The 16,554-nt window shown below is 37.1% G+C and overlaps 3 protein-coding genes across 4 annotated transcripts; all 3 read left to right on the top strand.

Annotated features, from left to right (window-relative positions):
• The first annotated feature begins 437 nt into the window (after nucleotides 1-437).
• Nucleotides 438-2,901, top strand: LOC127809435 (uncharacterized). Its single transcript, XM_052348216.1, has 3 exons — nucleotides 438-877; nucleotides 2,271-2,420; nucleotides 2,525-2,901. The coding sequence occupies exons 1-3, from the start codon at nucleotides 671-673 to the stop codon at nucleotides 2,603-2,605; spliced, it is 438 nt and encodes a 145-aa protein (XP_052204176.1). The 5' UTR covers nucleotides 438-670; the 3' UTR covers nucleotides 2,606-2,901.
• A 985-nt stretch (nucleotides 2,902-3,886) lies between these two features.
• Nucleotides 3,887-10,325, top strand: LOC127809361 (probable monogalactosyldiacylglycerol synthase, chloroplastic). The gene is made up of 8 exons (XM_052348127.1): nucleotides 3,887-4,666; nucleotides 4,771-4,943; nucleotides 6,074-6,235; nucleotides 6,318-6,459; nucleotides 8,213-8,437; nucleotides 9,058-9,120; nucleotides 9,230-9,304; nucleotides 9,930-10,325. Exons 1-8 carry the CDS (start codon nucleotides 4,106-4,108, stop codon nucleotides 10,161-10,163), a joined length of 1,635 nt encoding a protein of 544 aa, XP_052204087.1. The 5' UTR covers nucleotides 3,887-4,105; the 3' UTR covers nucleotides 10,164-10,325.
• Nucleotides 10,326-10,751: 426 nt separating this feature from the next.
• Nucleotides 10,752-16,444, top strand: LOC127809380 (thiamine-repressible mitochondrial transport protein THI74-like). 2 transcript variants are annotated; one of them, XM_052348143.1, is made up of 8 exons: nucleotides 10,758-11,248; nucleotides 11,790-12,179; nucleotides 12,794-13,008; nucleotides 14,121-14,191; nucleotides 14,301-14,402; nucleotides 14,946-15,063; nucleotides 15,711-15,846; nucleotides 15,930-16,444. In XM_052348143.1, the coding sequence occupies exons 1-8, from the start codon at nucleotides 11,168-11,170 to the stop codon at nucleotides 16,002-16,004; spliced, it is 1,188 nt and encodes a 395-aa protein (XP_052204103.1). In that variant the 5' UTR covers nucleotides 10,758-11,167; the 3' UTR covers nucleotides 16,005-16,444. The 2 variants fall into 2 exon arrangements, with proteins under 2 accessions (XP_052204109.1, XP_052204103.1); XM_052348149.1 differs by lacking the exons at nucleotides 15,711-15,846; nucleotides 15,930-16,444 and adding an exon at nucleotides 15,562-15,704 and having other exon boundaries at nucleotides 10,752-11,248.
• Nucleotides 16,445-16,554: the final 110 nt, after the last annotated feature.

The following is a 16,554-nucleotide window of genomic DNA, read 5'->3' as shown; positions in this document are numbered from 1 at the left end:
TTGCCTTTTTCTTTATTTTTTTCTTTTTTTTTTTTGGCGGGGGGGGGGGGGGGGGGGGGGGTGTGTTAAATTTGAATGGTCTGCCTGCCAAAATCATTTACAGAATGCCATGAGAAATTGCATGGGTTCAAAAATGGCTAATTTCATCTCCATGCTGTGGAATGGGTTGTAAATTCATTAGCGTTATTTTTTTGCTTAAAAAATATTAGTAAATTTTCCTTTGCCATTAACGCGTGACAGCAAGCCTTTGATTTGGGCAGTGCGCCGAACAATAAAAAAAATATAAATGATATAAGATATATATTTTAAAAATAGTTTCAGTCTCAAAATAATTTTATTGGTTGAATTAAAATATTTTAAAATATAAGCTTTGAGTTAATTTATTTATAAAGAAAATAGATAGAATGATGAATGAAATGAACACAAATATCAGGGATATTTGTTGAATTCTGTGGGATGGTCGGGTTGGGTTGGATTAATAAAATTCATAGCCGGGTCAGAGTAGTTATCGCTTTGGAAAACCGACGGTGGATTCCGCCACAAGGAAACTCAGAAACGACTGGCTTCTCCTCCTCGTCTTTTTCTCCATTTCCCCTTTAAATTCATAATTTTTTGATCCCTCTCTGGAGATTTGAGATACCAGATAAAAAACTGTTCTAGTTCGAAACAAATGTCGAGCTGTGTATATTGCGGATGCAGGCCCATGATTTCCGTGAAATTGGTTGAGAAAAGTAGTGGGTTCGTGGTGCCACAGAGAGGGCTGGCAACTGGCGGCGCCCTGATGAATCAGCGGAGAAGTAGGGTTCTTCGGGCTTCAATGGTGGAGAGCTCCTCCAATTTCATTAAGCGCATGGAGACGGCTTGGTTAATCTCTCAGGTATGCGCTTCGCTCCTAGGGTTTGCTTGCGTTCCCCAGTCTGTTTGGTCGCGGTTGGCGACGGCGATATCACTATCGGGTAAAACAACAACAATAACATATCTAGCCTTAATTTATGATTTGATACAAAACTTTAATTCATGCACTTGGTTGCAAAAAATAATGTCATCGATTCGTCCTAAGGTCTTTAGAACCAAATGATCTTAAACGAGGGTTCTTTCTTTTGTTGATTTTGTTTTAATGATGATAATTTTTTGTTTCCCTGATGAATGTTCTGAAATGAACATATGGAAAAGCTCCATTGTTGCATTTGGTTCGTCATGTTGAGGATTGCCCACCAAGATTGTTTAAAATGTTGGAGGGATTGCTATTCGAACTCAGCTCAAATTCCTACTTTTGTAATTATTTGAAGCATTGCAAGAATTGCTAATCAAACTCAATCCCAGTCCCTACCTATAATTGTTTGAAGTGTTGCCGGAATTTCTATCCAGGACTCTACACTGTTACAATTGTTTACAGTGTTGAAGGAATTGCTAATCAAACTCATTCTCAAAGAATAAAAAATAAATAAATAAGAAAGAAAATCAGTGAGGAATGGTAATGGTTGCATGCTTGTCCTTGCCAAATGTTGCCATCTATCCATGTCTACCTTTTAAGATTCCTCTCAGTGTATTTAGCGGGTTGGTGTTATGGGATTAGTTTCTGTGTTGGTGTAGATTTCAGGAGCCTGCTTTGAGGCAAGTGTGTCAATATGTTGGTGACCGGTGGTAGCTCCTCTAGTTTGGTGAATTTAGTTTACTGTCAACTGTGTGGTAACTTCTCTAGTTTTTGTATCTTGGTTAAGCAAGAATGGTTTAGAGCCACAGTCAAGGGGACCTTGGTCTGAGTCACAATTGTACAAGACCAAGTTATGCCTGAATTAGGTTATCAAATAAAAAAAAAAAGAGTTATACTGAAATTAGAGCCGCTGGAGCATCTAATGAGTTGTAGGATTGGCAGAGTTTAGTTTGCTGCTTGGTCCCTCTTTATGCATGGGATAGGGACGTGGTGATAACTGGTTGTTTGCTCTGAATTGCTAAACCTGTTTCATACTCATTCTGTTGAGCTGAGGATAGAGGAAGCTAAGACATAGTTAGAGAAAAGTAAGACCGAAAAAAGAAAGGTGGAGTCTGCTGGTGGTGGTGAGAAACGCCTGTTATGGTTCATCTTCTTCTTCTTCCCTAGTGGAATTCTTTTTTTTTTTTTTTGTGGGTACTTGAAACTATTAATTAGAAAGATCTGGCAGTATTTATACTATGCTTCCTTTAAGGGGCCTTCAATTCATTCATGGTAGCGGTGTTGCTTCATGTAGAGGGTATCTCATCCTTTGTATATGTCTGTGATATACTTGTAGCAACCAAGGCCCATTGTTTGCACTACCTGTGACTCGAATGGGCATGTTGAGTGCAAATGGTGTGGCGGCACTGGCTTCTTCATTCTCGGTGATAACATGCTTTGCCAAGTCCCCTCCAGAAACACTAGCTGTGTTATTTGCGCTGGAAAGGTAATACATTCCCAGACGAAACCTCCAAACCCCTCCCCTCCCCTCCCCCCCAACTCTGTTTGTGATATAATAATAATAATAATAATAATAATGCTCTCTCCCAGGGGACGACATGCTGCGTGGATTGTAAGGGAACTGGCTATCGTGCTAGGTGGTTGGAACAGCCTCCCATTCCCAGGCGCTAGATCAGTAGTACCCTACTACTAGCTTCTAAGAAATGGTTATAGTTTCGCTAAGCTTGTACCATCCTGCTGCTTCTCTTGATCTACTACTACTAATTCACACTTTCCTTGTACCAACCATTCCGGCTCTCTTGAGTCTTCACCTACTAATTAATTTTTTTGGGGGTCCTGTATTTTCATTTCATGCTCAAGTTATCTTTTTCTTTTTTCCATTTTTTTTCTTTTTAAATTACGGATTACTTGTATTCATGGTTCTTCAATTGATATTTAAATACTGGGCATATGCTGCTTTCTTTTTTCGTCTGAAATTTTTTATGTTAATTCAGTACAGTATTAAACTATGGCCTATGGGTCAAATTAAACATCATCTTAGTCACTCTGACCAAAGCTGGCCTGTGCCATACCTGTGGAACCATCTTCGGAGACATGCCCATTAGATACTGCACTTCATACCAAATTGATCTATCATACGCCTAATTTTTGTCATCATGTTAACTAAATTTTAATTTCTTAGTCACTTATTTTATTTTTCATCAAAATTCTATTGACCAAATTAAGTTATTGTGACATAGATATATAAATTTTAAAATCAGAGTTTAAGTGGTTATAGTAATAACAGTTAAAATAGGAACTAATTTGTTATGATTCATAGAGACTTTAAAGATTAATAATATAATTTAGTTGATATTTTTATTTGATTTTAATTATATACTATAGAAAAATAGCTACAACCATCTTGGCCTTTTTAAAAAGAAGTTTCAACTTGAAGTTGTTAATCAAACAAGTAGGGAAAACATTTTTAAATTGAAAAAATTTGAGTTAAAAAATAAAATCAACATTTTAGGAGCTCATTTATAAAATAGCGTTTTATTGTGAAATTAGTTAAGACTCACTAATATTACATAACAAGTTGATAAACACCTCAAATCAAACATGTTATGTTCCCACTAGTTATTTAAATAAAACATTATATCAAAATAAAATTTATACAAAAGTAAAAAAATCTAATTCTCAATTTTAAATTATAAAACAAAAAAAGGAAAAAAAATAAAAATTTACACAAACCCACAAGCAAACACGGTTTAATTTACAAGCTGCCAACGTTTGTGATAACAAACTCCTCGTTTATATCACTCACTAATAATAACAATTTATTATTTAAATATAATAAAGTATTATTTAATTGTGATCTAAAAAATATTAAAATTTTCACAAATTTATTTGCAGTGAATAATCCCAAATAAATAATTAATCATTAACATTGAATCTCACGACAGATATCCAACACATGCCATCATCAATTCAATTCAATTCAAGGCAGGCACCTACTTTGGAATATTTCTTCTCTCCGCTAAATCCTCTCTCTGCGGCTGCAAACCCCCCTCGATTTTTCTTCCCTCTTTTTTGTCCCATCCTGCTCCAGCTGGTATTGTTTCTGTTTTGCCATGAAGAGAACACCCATTTGAGTAAGCCTGATAAAGACCTCTACCCATTGACGGATTCATGTCCTATCTCCTCTGCAAGATACATACTGCCATGCAAGTCCAACCTTCCAGCTTGACCCCTCTAGCAAGTGGCAATGTCTTCAGTTTTCTATCCAAATTGAGCGACTTTGCATTTGATTCTAGGTTTCACAACTCGAATTCAGATGGGTACTCTTTGCTTTTGTCTAATTACTTGTACTTTGACGGGCTTGGGGGTTGGGTTGGCGAGAAGAAGAAGAAGAAGAAGGGGAAGGCCAACGTTGTGGCTTCGCTGAGTTTGAGCGCGCGAAGTGCTTCCAGGATTCATAAACTGTTCAATGACTTCAATAGGTTTGTTAAGTTTAGTTGTATCAAAATCCCAATTGGATTCGCCTCGGTTCGGCTTGGTGATAGTGATAATAATGGATTTGGAGAAATTGTGAATGGAGTTTTGGAAGACGAAGGAATGAATGGAAATGGGGTTGAACCAATTAAGCCCAAGAAGGTTCTTATTTTGATGAGTGACACTGGCGGTGGTCACCGGGCTTCTGCAGAAGCCATTAAGGCAGCATTCAATGAAGAATTTGGTGATGAATATGAGGTCAGTTTTTGCGGTTTGGTTACCATGAATTAGGAAAAAGATCAGTGTGCATGTGATGATTTATTGGTTGCCCGTGTTCTGCGTGTTAAGAGTGTTTGTTGCAGGTTTTTGTTACTGATTTGTGGACAGATCATACTCCTTGGCCATTTAATCAATTGCCAAGGAGTTACAGCTTCCTGGTGAAACATGGGCCATTGTGGAAGATGACTTATTACGCATCTGCTCCGCGTGTGGTGCACCAATCCAATTTTGCTGCAACTTCGATGTTTATAGCTCGGTAGGACTAATTCCTTCTTCTCACATGAAAACCTTTAATAAAATTCATGTTAGATATGTGAAATGTGGAATAATTAGGTTACTTCATGATTGTAGCACATTATTCTATGCCTAGGGTTCTGCAATTCAATCAGCAAATTACTTGGATTGTTAGTGCCACGAAATCTTTTTGCTTTGTACTAAGATAGGTGACTTTCATACTTGGTTTTATTTTCATTTCATCATTCTTCTTAAATTACAGTATCTGCTCACTTCGGAAAATTTCACTTGGCTGCTTATGGTTTTTGTGTGTGAGAACAATTTTTCATTCATGTAGTCAATGCATGCCCCACGGTAACCATTTTATATGGTCTGTCCATAAGAATGCCTGTCACAATGCATTACCACTCCCCACCTTTCTGGAGTCGGAAGATGGTCATTTTGTACTGCAATATACTTAGGTAATATACTTGAATTAGAGCTGTGCATATAACATTTCATGTTTGGTGTACTAATTTTCAGACCCTAGAATACAAGATAGTTGTTTGTGCTTTTATACTTTCGCCCAATTTCCCCTAATCTTATCAATTGATGGTAAAAATAACCTAGAGCAGTAAGCCTCATTTGGACTTTGTGCTGTTAGTCATGGACAGTGAAGAAAGGTAAGAGACAAAGGTGGCTTAAGACATTTGTGAGGGGAAAACCTTCTTTTTTACTAACCTTTTCTCATAGATGAATTATGATATGAATTGCGCTTTTTGAAAGTTGAAATTCTTATTCTTTTAGTCCACATGAATAATCTCTCTTTGATCCTGTCACTCTTTCTATTAATATATACAATCTTTTGGTAAGAAAGATTTCTCATCATCTTGAGTTCCATGTTCTTGTTTGTTATAATCTTGGGAAATTGTCTTTGGCATATTTATCAGAGTCTTCCCGTTACTTATTTTCAATTTGGTCATTGTTTTTACTTCTGCTGTCCCAGACCCTATTTTTCCCGAGTCCCATGAAAGAAACGCAACTCTTAGAATGTTATAGTTATCTTTCTTAACCTTTTTTGTGGTGGGAGAATAGTCATTGTAAAGTAAGGTAGATGCTCTTTTTCTGTTGTTTGTTACTATTATCCAATTCGTTTATCTTATGTTTTCACAGTAAGGTTGCTAAAGGTTTGATGAAGTACCAACCAGATATTATTATCAGTGTGCATCCCCTGATGCAACATGTTCCACTTCGTATCTTGAGGACAAGAGGTCTTTTGAAGAAGATTGTGTTCACCACAGTAGTTACAGATTTAAGCACTTGCCATCCAACATGGTATTTTTTACACATTTTTTTTTACCTGAATTCACTCTTCCTAATGTCCACTTCATGCTCTATGTTTTTATTCCATGTTTAGGTTTCATAAGCTTGTGACAAGATGTTATTGCCCGACAGAAGACGTAGAAAAAAGGGCCCTGAGAGCTGGGCTTCATTCTTCTCAAATCAAGGTTTTTGGCCTACCTGTGCGACCTTCATTTGTTAAACCTGTTCCCCCAAAGGTTGGTCAAGTTTCTGGCTATTTAAATTAGATGCCCATATCTTCCTTGTGCATTTTTGTACCTTAGTGTTTCATGAGGAGAATAGTGCCTTTAAGTGAGATGGTTACGTTACAAAAATTTCACTCAGATGGTGTATCAGAATGCTATAAGCCAAAGCCTACCTCACAATTGATCAAAATATTTATACTGAATTGGCAAATAGGAGTAGAACATGATGAGGACATGGCAATTTATGGATTTTTTTCTATACATTAATTATATGAGTACGTAGCAGTATATAATTATAAAAGCGAATAATTTATACACTTTAAAATTTCTGTCTAAGTGCAGACATTGTCACATTGGTATTAAGGCAAAGTGTTTGCATTGACACGTTGGCCATTTGCTTAGATGTTGTCACATTACATCTTACTTGTCACACACTGTAAGTTTGAAGAGAATAAGGGTTTATAAATATTAGTAACTAAATATTACTTTCTAATTTTAGGAAGTATGAAGTCAGAACCTTCCTGTTTGTTTAGTAAAAGATTTTCCTTAAAAAGAGTTATTGGACTTATTTACAATTAATTTTTCAATATGCACCATGTCTATATTACTTTTTTGTTGGAATAAAATATAAAATATGCTTTTGCTATAAAGAGATACTTATTGTTTATAAATAAAGATGTACAGTTATTTGTTTGTGAGCCCCTGGCCATGTGGAATCTTCATTTACGAAGATGACCACACGATTAGAGTCAGCAAGTAGAGTGTAGAGATATCCTATCACAAAAGAGCTACTCGCTTCATGCCTCCTCTTTTCCGCCTGATGTGCCTAATTCCTTTTCTTTTACCTGAAGTTCCAGATTGGCAGTGGCTGGTCTCCCACTCTCTTATGCATCAGTTATTAGCTTACCCGGGTTTGGTGGATGGTGCAATAAGCCTCTCAACCCTCCATTTCTCGTGTCTCTATGAAAGCCTCACTTTAATTTTCAAGATCCAGATCATCACCACTTGTTTAGATCTTCTTGATTAAGAAAATTGTCATATTGGCAACTGCGCATCATGTAAATTTGTGTCCATGAAACATTTTCAGATTTCTACATTAAGACTTCTGGACCATTGCCGATGAATCTCAACTTCTTCATTTGGATTATCACACTGTGCATATCATTACTAACCCCCTACGGTTTACTTATAGTTGTGTTTACAGAAATGTTCATATTTCATGATTGGTTTATGACCGCCACGGGCATATTGGCAAATGTTCTTAGACAGTAGGAACTTGTAAACATTTCAAGCTGTTTGGAGGACCTTGAGATATGTGGGTTAATAATCCAAAATAACGAGACTTATTCAAACATTATGGACGCATCTGTTTGGGTATGGACATGCTTCTAGGAGCACAAGTGAGAGATTGTCAATCATGTGTTACACAGACTGCATCTTTATAGAAGTTTCAATACTTAGTTTCCAAGTCAACCTCGCAAAGGGACTCTGATATTATGAGCAATGCTTGCTTTTCATTAAAGGCCAGTCCTTTGTAAAAGGGAAGTATGACGGGGAAGGCATGGTATTTGATAACAATGAACTGAATAGGAAAAGTGTGGCATTTGATAATTGTATAGCTATCCACAATTTTGACAAAAAATTAGTAAATGTGCAATTTATTCCTTTATATCTTTAATTAATCTAGATTACTTTGCTTGATTGTTAGAATAATGTGATTCAAGTTATAACATTTGTTTTCATCATGTTTAATCCTCATAACTAGCATGAATTGAGGAGAGAGCTGGGCATGGATGAAGATCTTCCAGCTGTGCTATTGATGGGTGGTGGGGAAGGGATGGGTCCCATTGAGGCTACTGCACGGGCACTTGGAAACTCTCTATATGATGGTATTATGGGGGAGCCAATAGGCCAGGTCCTTGTAGTATGTGGCCGCAACAAAAAGCTTGCCAACAGATTACTTTCCATTGATTGGAAAATTCCTGTCCAGGTATGAAATCGACTGCACCTTCCAATCTAGAAATCGACTGCACCTTCCAATCTTTATCTTGCCAGTATTTTGGCCTTATAGATTTATTAAATACTTTTTTCTTCCACTAAATTAAATTGCCCGGTGATGATTTTGAGCTACTTTTGTTCCATTAAACCGGTCATTTTCTGAAAGTATTAACAAAAGTTCCTTTCAAATCACAATTTTATGAACCCTCCCCCTCTTTGCTCTTCTTGTCTAAGATGCAGGCTTCCTTCTCTGATTTCAATTTTCATATAGTTTTTAAACTAATGCTGAAGTCCGGCAGACATGCTAAAATTCCCCAAATCCTTAATTTGTTATTATGATCTTTGCTGAGTTTATGCTTCCTTTCCAAATAAAACGTGTCTATGGTGGACTGTCTATGAAATTACAGCATTTCCATAGAGAATAGTGATTAAGTGCCTTTGATTTTTGTATTGCATTTGGATAGAGGGATTTCAAATGATGTCATGTCAAATTCTTCTATTTCTTGAGTCCAAATCTAAATCCAAATGCAACCTAATATATACACATACGCATACACATACATATATATATATACATATATAGTTGACTTGTCGAAGATGCTTGTGAGTTAGGTGAAAGGCTTTGTCACTAAGATGGAGCAGTGCATGGGAGCTTGTGATTGCATTATTACGAAGGTGAATCTGTCATGGTGCTGAACTTGGTGATAAAAATCTTTATTCTTGGTTTTCCCTCTTTCTCCCAATATTAATCATCTAATAAAAATTCCGTATACTGATTCTGTAGGCTGGTCCTGGGACCATCGCAGAAGCTATGATCCGAGGACTCCCCATTATTCTTAATGATTATATTGCTGGGCAGGTAATTTATCTTTAGTTAATGTGCTTAGCCGCTCCCACCCCGCCCCCCACCCCCCCCCCCCAAAAAAAAAAAAAAAAAAAAGAGGGAGAGAGAGGAAGCGAAGAACAAAAGCAAGAAAGGATCTGTTTCTACGCCTATTTATTACATGAAACTCCTCATCAATGAATAAGTACTTGAAATTACATAAAATGTAATATATATGGATCTGCTTCTGATTAATTAGACGGGTTGTTACTGGACCTGATTTCAGAATGATGGAATATCCTGCACTAAATACTATGTTTTGCATGTGGCTATTATTACATTGCTTGGCGACCTAATTGTTGCTAGTAGTCAAGGTGAAAAGCTTGGCAAAGCCGGTCTTTCACTTTCTTGCAGCGGATCATGGTTTAAATACCACGTTCTGCAAGTCCGCAAAGGTAACAGCGTGCTTGAGAGTTTATTTTCCATTTATCAAGCGTCGAAGTGGTTAGAAAGAGGCCAAAAATCTTTAATCCGAGTTGTTAATGCACAGAAAGTCGTTACAGTCTCTTATTATCCAAACCCAAAAAGAAAATAATGGTAGAAGCTAAAAATTCTGAAAGCTATAATAGTTCTGAGTTTTCTTTCTGTTATCATGTTCAAGGAAGCTGGGAATGTACCATATGTGGTGGAAAACGGATTTGGTAAATTCTCAAAGTTGCCGAAAGAGATAGCCAAGATTGTCGCCCAGTGGTTTGGCCCGAAAGCTGATGAACTCAAGGCTATGTCAGAAAATGCATTGAGGCTGGCAAGGCCAGATGCTGTATTTAAGATTGTCCATGATCTCCATGAGTTGGTCAGACAGAAAAGCGTTGCACCCCAATATTGTTCAACTTGAACATAGTGGTTGAATCATTTTGTTCACAGCTTCAGCTTACTATGAAAACATACTGTTGTCCCAGTTGGGCATTTCTTTTTTCTTTTTTGGGTCATTTCATTCATTTCCATGTGCAAGGATAAGACCAGTTTTCATTATTTACCAGAATTTAACCTTTTGTTCTGTTGACATCTATGTAACTACCAAACAATCAAATTCATGCTCGAAATGGCATGTATATGAGACATTGTGGTATCATCCATCTCTCTTGTGGCATGGTTGGTGAGATGTGATGAGTGTTGCATATTTTGGAGTAGCGTAACACTGTTTGTGCCATCCTCGTTCACCCTCTATCCTCTCTCCTCCTCCCTCTTTTATTGCTTACAATAAACCAAATAATGTGCAACTCATCAATGGTTGGATTTACACTCTTTTCTCCAAAAAGAAGAAACTGAACTAATGGTAAAAGTAAACCCTAAAAATATTAATGTTTGAGAGACGTGGTAGATAGATGGTGGTCAACCGAGACCAATTGGCGGTCGCTTTTTTGTATAATTATAATTAAAAAATAAAATAAAGATTTTATCCTTTTTGGGAAATTCCTCGAGATTTCTCCAAATAGGGGAAGTCGCTTAAAGGGATTTTAGTATTTGTCTTCGTCTTCGTGAGTGAATGGGATTTTGCGGTCAACCAGAATGGCGCCACGTAGCCAACAACTGCACGAGCGTCTCCGTACGAGTCTGGCACCTGTCTTGGTCGTACAATTACTACGCTATGCTGCTGCTGACACCTTGTCTCTGCAAGCGAAAACCGACGCCGCTTTCGTTGCCGAAAAATTTTAGTCCTTGCGTTTCTTTTTCTTCGTCAAATTCCGGTCATTTTCTTCGGATCCATTGCCTAATTCACGTGACTGAAATTCTTGTGATTTTTTCTTTGGTCCAAGGAAGGAAAGTGAAAGAAGGAAGACATCCTCGATTTGCAAAGCGGGTGGTATTTGGGAGGTGTCGCTTCTGTTTTGGGCGGTGATGGGTTGGCGCTACAATGTTGGGTTGGTTTTGATTGGCACCGTTGTTTTCATTTGGGTCGCCTCTGCTGAAGTTACTCAGGTCAGACCTTTGATCTCCTTTCTCTGTGATTCTCTATCATCAGTTTTTCTGTTGAATCTTCCATTAGGTATATGTTTTAGGCAATCCAAGGCAATGTTAAGTTGAGTCGGTTGGCAATTGGGAGAAAATGAAACGAAACCCAGGTTCGGGAATTGCAGGTCTGGGACTATATGATGAATCTCACAGATACTTATATAAATTTGACATATATAGGCTAGCTATTCTGAAAATCCTACAAAGATAAATATGTTAGATTTTTCCCTTTTGTTTTTTTCTAGCATAATTGGGCTACCATTAATTGTTCTAAGCTCGGGAAGACTATCATACAATACAGTTTCAATGAGACACGGATTAAGCTAGCTATTCTAAAAATCCCATAAAGATAAGTACCCATATCCTAAAGGTATGATGTTGCTTCTAATTCATCTCTGTTAGCATGGACCTTGCCATGGAGCATTGGGTTAATATACATCATAAGGAAATGATTATCGGTGCTTAATTCTTCATAATCAAAGTTAACAACGTTATTTATGTGTTGCAGAGAATTTTTGAGGAGTATACACAACCATTTGGTCTGACATACCTGGGAGTGTCTCTAATGGCCATCTACCTACCGATAGCAATTCTTAAAGATTGGATATGCAGATTACTGAGTAAAACTTTGCTCAAGAGCCTTCAGAGTGACAGGCCTTTCTTGAGCTCTTCCATTGGAGTAAGCATTCCTCTTAGAGTCAATGATCTTAAACCAGGTGAAGATCTTAAGGGCTGCTTAATTACTGACACGGATTTCAGTCAAGCTGAAGAAGGACGATCTCGGATACACAAGGGCGGGGAAGATGAGTTGCCTTTTCTTATTGAGAAGTCAGAGCTCAGTTCATGGGAGATTGTAAAAACTAGCTGTTATCTTGCTCCTATATGGTTTATGACAGAGGTAATATTTTAGCTATTCTGTTCTTTTAGGGCCAATGACGCTAAAAAAAGAAATTCATTATAGTTTGGGAACTTAATTTGGTAGCTTACTTGGTATCTATTGATAGGCACCTTGTTGGTTCTAGATTTATTATGTCCAACACCGAATAGTCAAAGGCTTTATATGTCATTGTAAGAATCTAAACAACTTGGTCAGTAATATACTTGTACATAAATATACAAAATTTCCTAAATGATACTTCTCCATCAATTTCTGTGGCTCAGGATTTGATTTTCTGATATCTGATCTTTTGTTTTTTTGTTTTTCAAGTAAACCAGATGCACAAAAATCTCATATTGAAGTCCACCACATAGCCAAGCCAAAAAAGAAAAAAAGAAAAAAGAAAAAAGAAAAAAGAAAAAAGAAAAAAGAAAAAAAAAAGTTTCCTGTGAGTGGGCCTGATAGGATATGCTTGCATATGAGCCAGTGTTCTGAAGGGTTTTAGAATTAGGATATTTAAAATTGATAGGAAATTTGGTTGCCATCAGAATCAATTGTCATTATAGTCCACTTTTTGTCTTACATTTCACAATTTCTTTACTTATCATGTTAATTTACTCTTTGATTCCATGCAGTATTTTTCAAACTCTGCGCTGGCAAACACTAGTGTTGCTAGCACGACTGTTTTGACATCTACATCAGGACTCTTCACACTTTTCTTTGGAGTAGTTCTTGGTCAGGACTCCATAAACATTGCGAAGATTATAGCTGTCTGTATCAGTATGACTGGTGTTGCAATGACTACAATTGGAAAAACTTGGGCCCGTGATGAAGTACTGAGCGTCTCTGAGTATGCTTCTATACAACCTTGCTTTTATGTAGTAGGCTTTCTTCTAGGTCATTTTCCAATTTAAACAATATCTTCCTTGGATCACATTTAATATGAAATAGCTACCTGAAAAAGCTTCAAGAAAATGAAATATTATTTTATAATTGCATACTTACCTAGATGACAACAATTTTTGCTCTGTTAGGGCAGGTGGTGAGCAGTTATCTTTCTGCTTTTATACCAGTGACCCTACTCCTTTTGATAATAATTACCCATCTTGAAAGGACTAGCTGTGAGGTTCCCTGGTTGGTTTATGTTATTTCTTTTTAGCCACTTCAGTTTAGATTTTTGAAATGATCGATGCAGTGATAACTGTTCTGGGTTGCTGGCTAGTTGAAGGTGCTGACCGAAGAAATAAGCTACAAATGTGTTTTGCAATAAACCATTAAAAAGAAAAGCTCTAGGTACATGGATGGAAATTTGGCAGATTTTTATGATTATATAAGTTTAGAGTGTGAAATTTTTTAAATCTTTGCTTGATCAGGCATCATGCAACCAATAAGTTCGGAGGAGCATCTTCAAGCATATTTGGATGTGCTTCTCCAAAGTCATGGACATTGGCTTAACTTTAAGCTGATACAAAGTGTTAGAAGAAACCTTGCTCTGATACCATGTTGAAAAGGATGGAAGCTCTGATGTCAGGCTAGAAGAAACATGGCTCTGGTACCATGTTAGAAAAGGATGAAAGAAAACGGTAATAGAGAAAATATCAAAATGCATTTTATTGTTGTAATCAGCATTGCCTACAATGGATATATTTAACTTCTATGACTAACCTAGATAGGAAATAAACAAATATAGGAAGATTACAATGAATGTATAAAAGATCAGTAAGATAGAGAAAATATTGTCAAATATTCTAACTATGTTCTTGAAATATTCTAACAGAAAGGTTGCCCACACCTGGTGGAACTTATGCTGACATATTAGCAAATTGCAATTGGGTTTAGGCGGTAGCTGATGTTTCAGATTGTTGTGTTTAGAACTTTTACATAGTAATTTACTTTCTTCGTGCCGCTACCTTTTGTTTGTGCCTGTTTTTTCTCAAACTGAATCATATATATCCTGTCAAGGCATGCAAAGCATTCCATCATTGGCGACATTTTTGGTCTTCTCTCAGCATTGTCATATGCCTTATTTACAGGTAGTACAATTTAGAAAGCTCCACTGAATGTCTGTCCAATATAGATTTCCACATTACGAAACTAAGTCTAAAACTTCCTCCTGAAGAACATTTTTCCCACTTTCTGCAGTACTGCTAAGGAAATCTGCTGGTTCAGATGGAGAAAAGGTTGACGTGCAGAAGTTTTTCGGATACATTGGATTGTTTACCCTTGTTGGCCTTTGGTGGCTTGGTAAGATACCATTTCAGACTGGCCTTATGGCCATTGTTTCTTCTATCTGTTTTACTTCAAGATAAAGTCTATTATGAGTATTCTTAACCCATCACATTCTTTTGAATTTAACTAACAGTGGCAATGTGACTATCTTTGAACAGTCATATACCCAGTTTACTTCACTATTCTTTTTATCATATCAAAAAGTAAAACATTAGATTTGGTGAAATTAATTTACTATAATTGTTTGACTATATTTAGGTGCACTGTTTTTGTATTCCATCCCTTCAATCTCAACTGTTTAAACAAAGTGCAATGTTTACTATGACTGTTCAAAAAAGTCTAATCATTAGGCAGTTTTTTAGAACAATAAGTAATACACTGGACTGTTTACTTTTAGTGTAACTGAAGTTTATTTGCTTTTCATGGAAGTTGTTTTTGTCTCTGTTTTACCTTTTGTTCTATACATGGATGCCTTGGTTTTGTGAACTCTTTTTCATTTTGAAGCTTATTTCATAAATCAGAACAATTACCTTCACAATCTCACGTTGCTCCATGCAGTATGGCCGCTGAATGTTGTGGGGATGGAACCACATTTCAGGTTCCCAGAGTCCGTATCACTTGGTGAGGTGCTGCTGTTAAATGGCTTTATGGGGAGTGTTCTTTCAGATTATTTTTGGTAAGTAGTCTACCCTGGATTTTTTTGCACCCAAAGCATGAAACTTCTTTGCTCTTTAGTTGCGTTTCACTAAGATGGAGTTTTACTGGTTATATTGTCCCCCCCCCCCCCCCCCCCCCCCCTCTTCTTCATGGAAAGGAGTAAATAAATAAAGGGTGTCTCTAGTGCACGAGGCTCCCCCCAGTTCCCCACTTTGCAAGGATCGGGGAATTGCAAAGATACTGTTTTCACGACTTGAATATGTGACATTTTAGTCATAAAGGAGCAACTTTTCCCCTTGCTTCCAAGGTTTACCCTCAAAGCGTAAAGAAATAAAAGGAGAAAATAAATCACAGCTGTTGGGGAAGGGGAAGGTTGAGGATTTATTTTTTGGGAACTTCGGATGGGTTTATGAAACGGATGATAAGAACAAGATTTTTTTATACTTATTTGCACTTTTTCTAATCATAAGCAATTACTTTTTGTGTCAAATATATGGATCCTTCAAATTGCCTCCAGAAATATTCCAGCCATTCTCTCCATTCCCAATTTTATCCAGCCCCAGATATTCCATCAAGAAAATGGTTCAGCGGTCCATAGTTGGGAAGCGATTAGGCGGTGAATGTGAAGAGAAAGGAAAATACTCACCAATTAGTACTTTTGAACAGGGCCCTTTCTGTGGTATGGACAACTCCACTGGTTGCAACTCTAGGCATGTCGCTGACAATACCCCTCGCCATGCTAGCCGATATGGTGTTGCATGGTCGCCACTTCTCTGCTATCTACATCCTCGGGTGCATTCAGGTAGCACTCTACTCTTTGACTATATCCTGAACCCTTTTCAATTTTTTCAGGGGCAACTCCCTAACCAGTCCGGTTTCATTCAGGTTTTTGCGGGATTCGTTTTAGCAAACCTGTCCGACAAGCATTCTTGTGAAGAAGATGAACAGTTAGTAGCGTAGTCTTGGATGAGCCGATCTTCAACGCGTTGACTGACTAATACATTTTTGCTGCTTCTGCTGTTGTTATTGTTGCTGTTTGTTGTATTTCGAGTGAAAAGTGTAACCTTTTTCAAAGTTTTAGCCTGATTTAGAGCCTCTTTTGCTGTAGCATAAGCTCTCAAAACTTTCTTGTTGTATGATAAGAGCAGGGTGGTTAAAACTTAAAAGCCCCTAAATTGTGAAATGTCATTTCCATTTAGTTGGAGCAATGATTCCTTTGACCTTCCTCTTTCTCAAACACTCTTCCACCCTGTCGTAGAAGTTGGCTTTCCAATTCCCATACTTTATTCAGCATCAGAGAAACCAACGTATTACTAAGATAGCTTCTTGATTGTGATGTGTGGGAGCTGTTTTCTGGGGCTGGTTGGCATTAGGTCTTATTCTGGCATGAGGTGAGAAGTCAGTAAATGCTCTTCTTAGAATAAAAGGGTTTTTGTAGTGTTTGGTCAAAATTATAAAAAGTGTTTTTACTAATAATATTTTTTTTTTGTGCTCGTTATGAATCAGAAAT

This window comes from Diospyros lotus, chromosome 1 (assembly GCF_014633365.1).
Source record: "Diospyros lotus cultivar Yz01 chromosome 1, ASM1463336v1, whole genome shotgun sequence".
Lineage (NCBI taxonomy): Eukaryota > Viridiplantae > Streptophyta > Magnoliopsida > Ericales > Ebenaceae > Diospyros > Diospyros lotus.
Note: the sequence above shows the minus strand (reverse complement) of the source record. Positions and strands in the feature narration are given on the sequence as shown.